We start from the raw sequence: 935 nt of genomic DNA on the forward strand, positions 1-935 counted from the left end.
ACACGAAATACGCAATTCAAAGCTGTTCCACACACATAGCCCACATGGACGCTGAGATCTCCCGGAGGGGCACTGTGCTGCATTGCTCAAATGTAAAGGAAAACCACCAGACCCTGGCGATACCGCCATGTCCGATGGGTGGTATGCAACTGCATTTGTGTGCTGAAATCACGTCGAGATGGCGCTGCTATTCCCACGTGCCCAAAATGACTTTTCTAAAAACGTCTATTCCCACCATGTTAAATAAAGACGGTAAAAAACCCAAACCCTAACAAAACCCCCAAGGTTCTAAATTCCTAAAATGATGCGCAACTTCTGCTCATAAATTGTTTTTCTCTTTGAGGAGATGGTTCATTTTGTTCAACAGAAAGGCCGGTCAACTTTTGAAGGGTTTGTTTTAGAAGGGAACAGTGCTTGGAAAATGTCAGTGGAAAAATATTTTACTGCATTTTGTTTCCAGGCTGAAGTACTGGCTTTTCCTCAGATAATGTGGAGCTCTTCCACAAGACCGGCAGTCAAGAACTCTTTCAAGTTCCAGTGCTTGACAACCCTTTTGGTGAAGAAATCTGCCCTACGATCCAATCTAAACCTCCCCTGGCACAACTTGAGGCCATTTTGTCTTGGCCTATCGCTTGTTACTCGGGCAACGATACCACCAAAGATACCCCCACCTCGCTACCTTCCTTTTATCCCCCCTCTCCTCCCATCCTGTTTACTTTTTGTGCTTAGCTTACGTTTCTCAAGTGTGGTTTTCTGGCTGGTTTGGTTTTTTTTTTAACACAGAGTTGGCTGAACGGGCAGGCCACGGCCTCCAGCTCCCAGGCGAGCTCCGCGCTGAGGTGAGGGCAGGGAGGGCCCGCCTGCGCTCACCTCCGCTACTTGTTTCCCGCGTACCTTTATGGGACCGCTCCGCTGTCCCTCGCGCTAACCGCGAG

General features: G+C 48.8%; 1 protein-coding gene across 1 annotated transcript in view; it reads right to left on the minus strand.

Moving 5' to 3' along the window:
- COMMD2 (COMM domain containing 2) overlaps positions 1-935 on the minus strand; it is an 11,321-nt gene that overhangs the window by 8,364 nt on the left and 2,022 nt on the right. Inside the window, exon 2 of the mRNA XM_035890037.1 lies at positions 895-924. Within this exon, the coding sequence (XP_035745930.1) occupies positions 895-924 (30 nt within the window). The remainder of the gene's footprint in view (positions 1-894; positions 925-935) is intronic.

Source organism: Egretta garzetta, unplaced genomic scaffold (genome assembly GCF_000687185.1).
Source record: "Egretta garzetta isolate BGI_Z169 unplaced genomic scaffold, ASM68718v1 scaffold172, whole genome shotgun sequence".
Classification (NCBI taxonomy): Eukaryota; Metazoa; Chordata; class Aves; order Pelecaniformes; family Ardeidae; genus Egretta; species Egretta garzetta.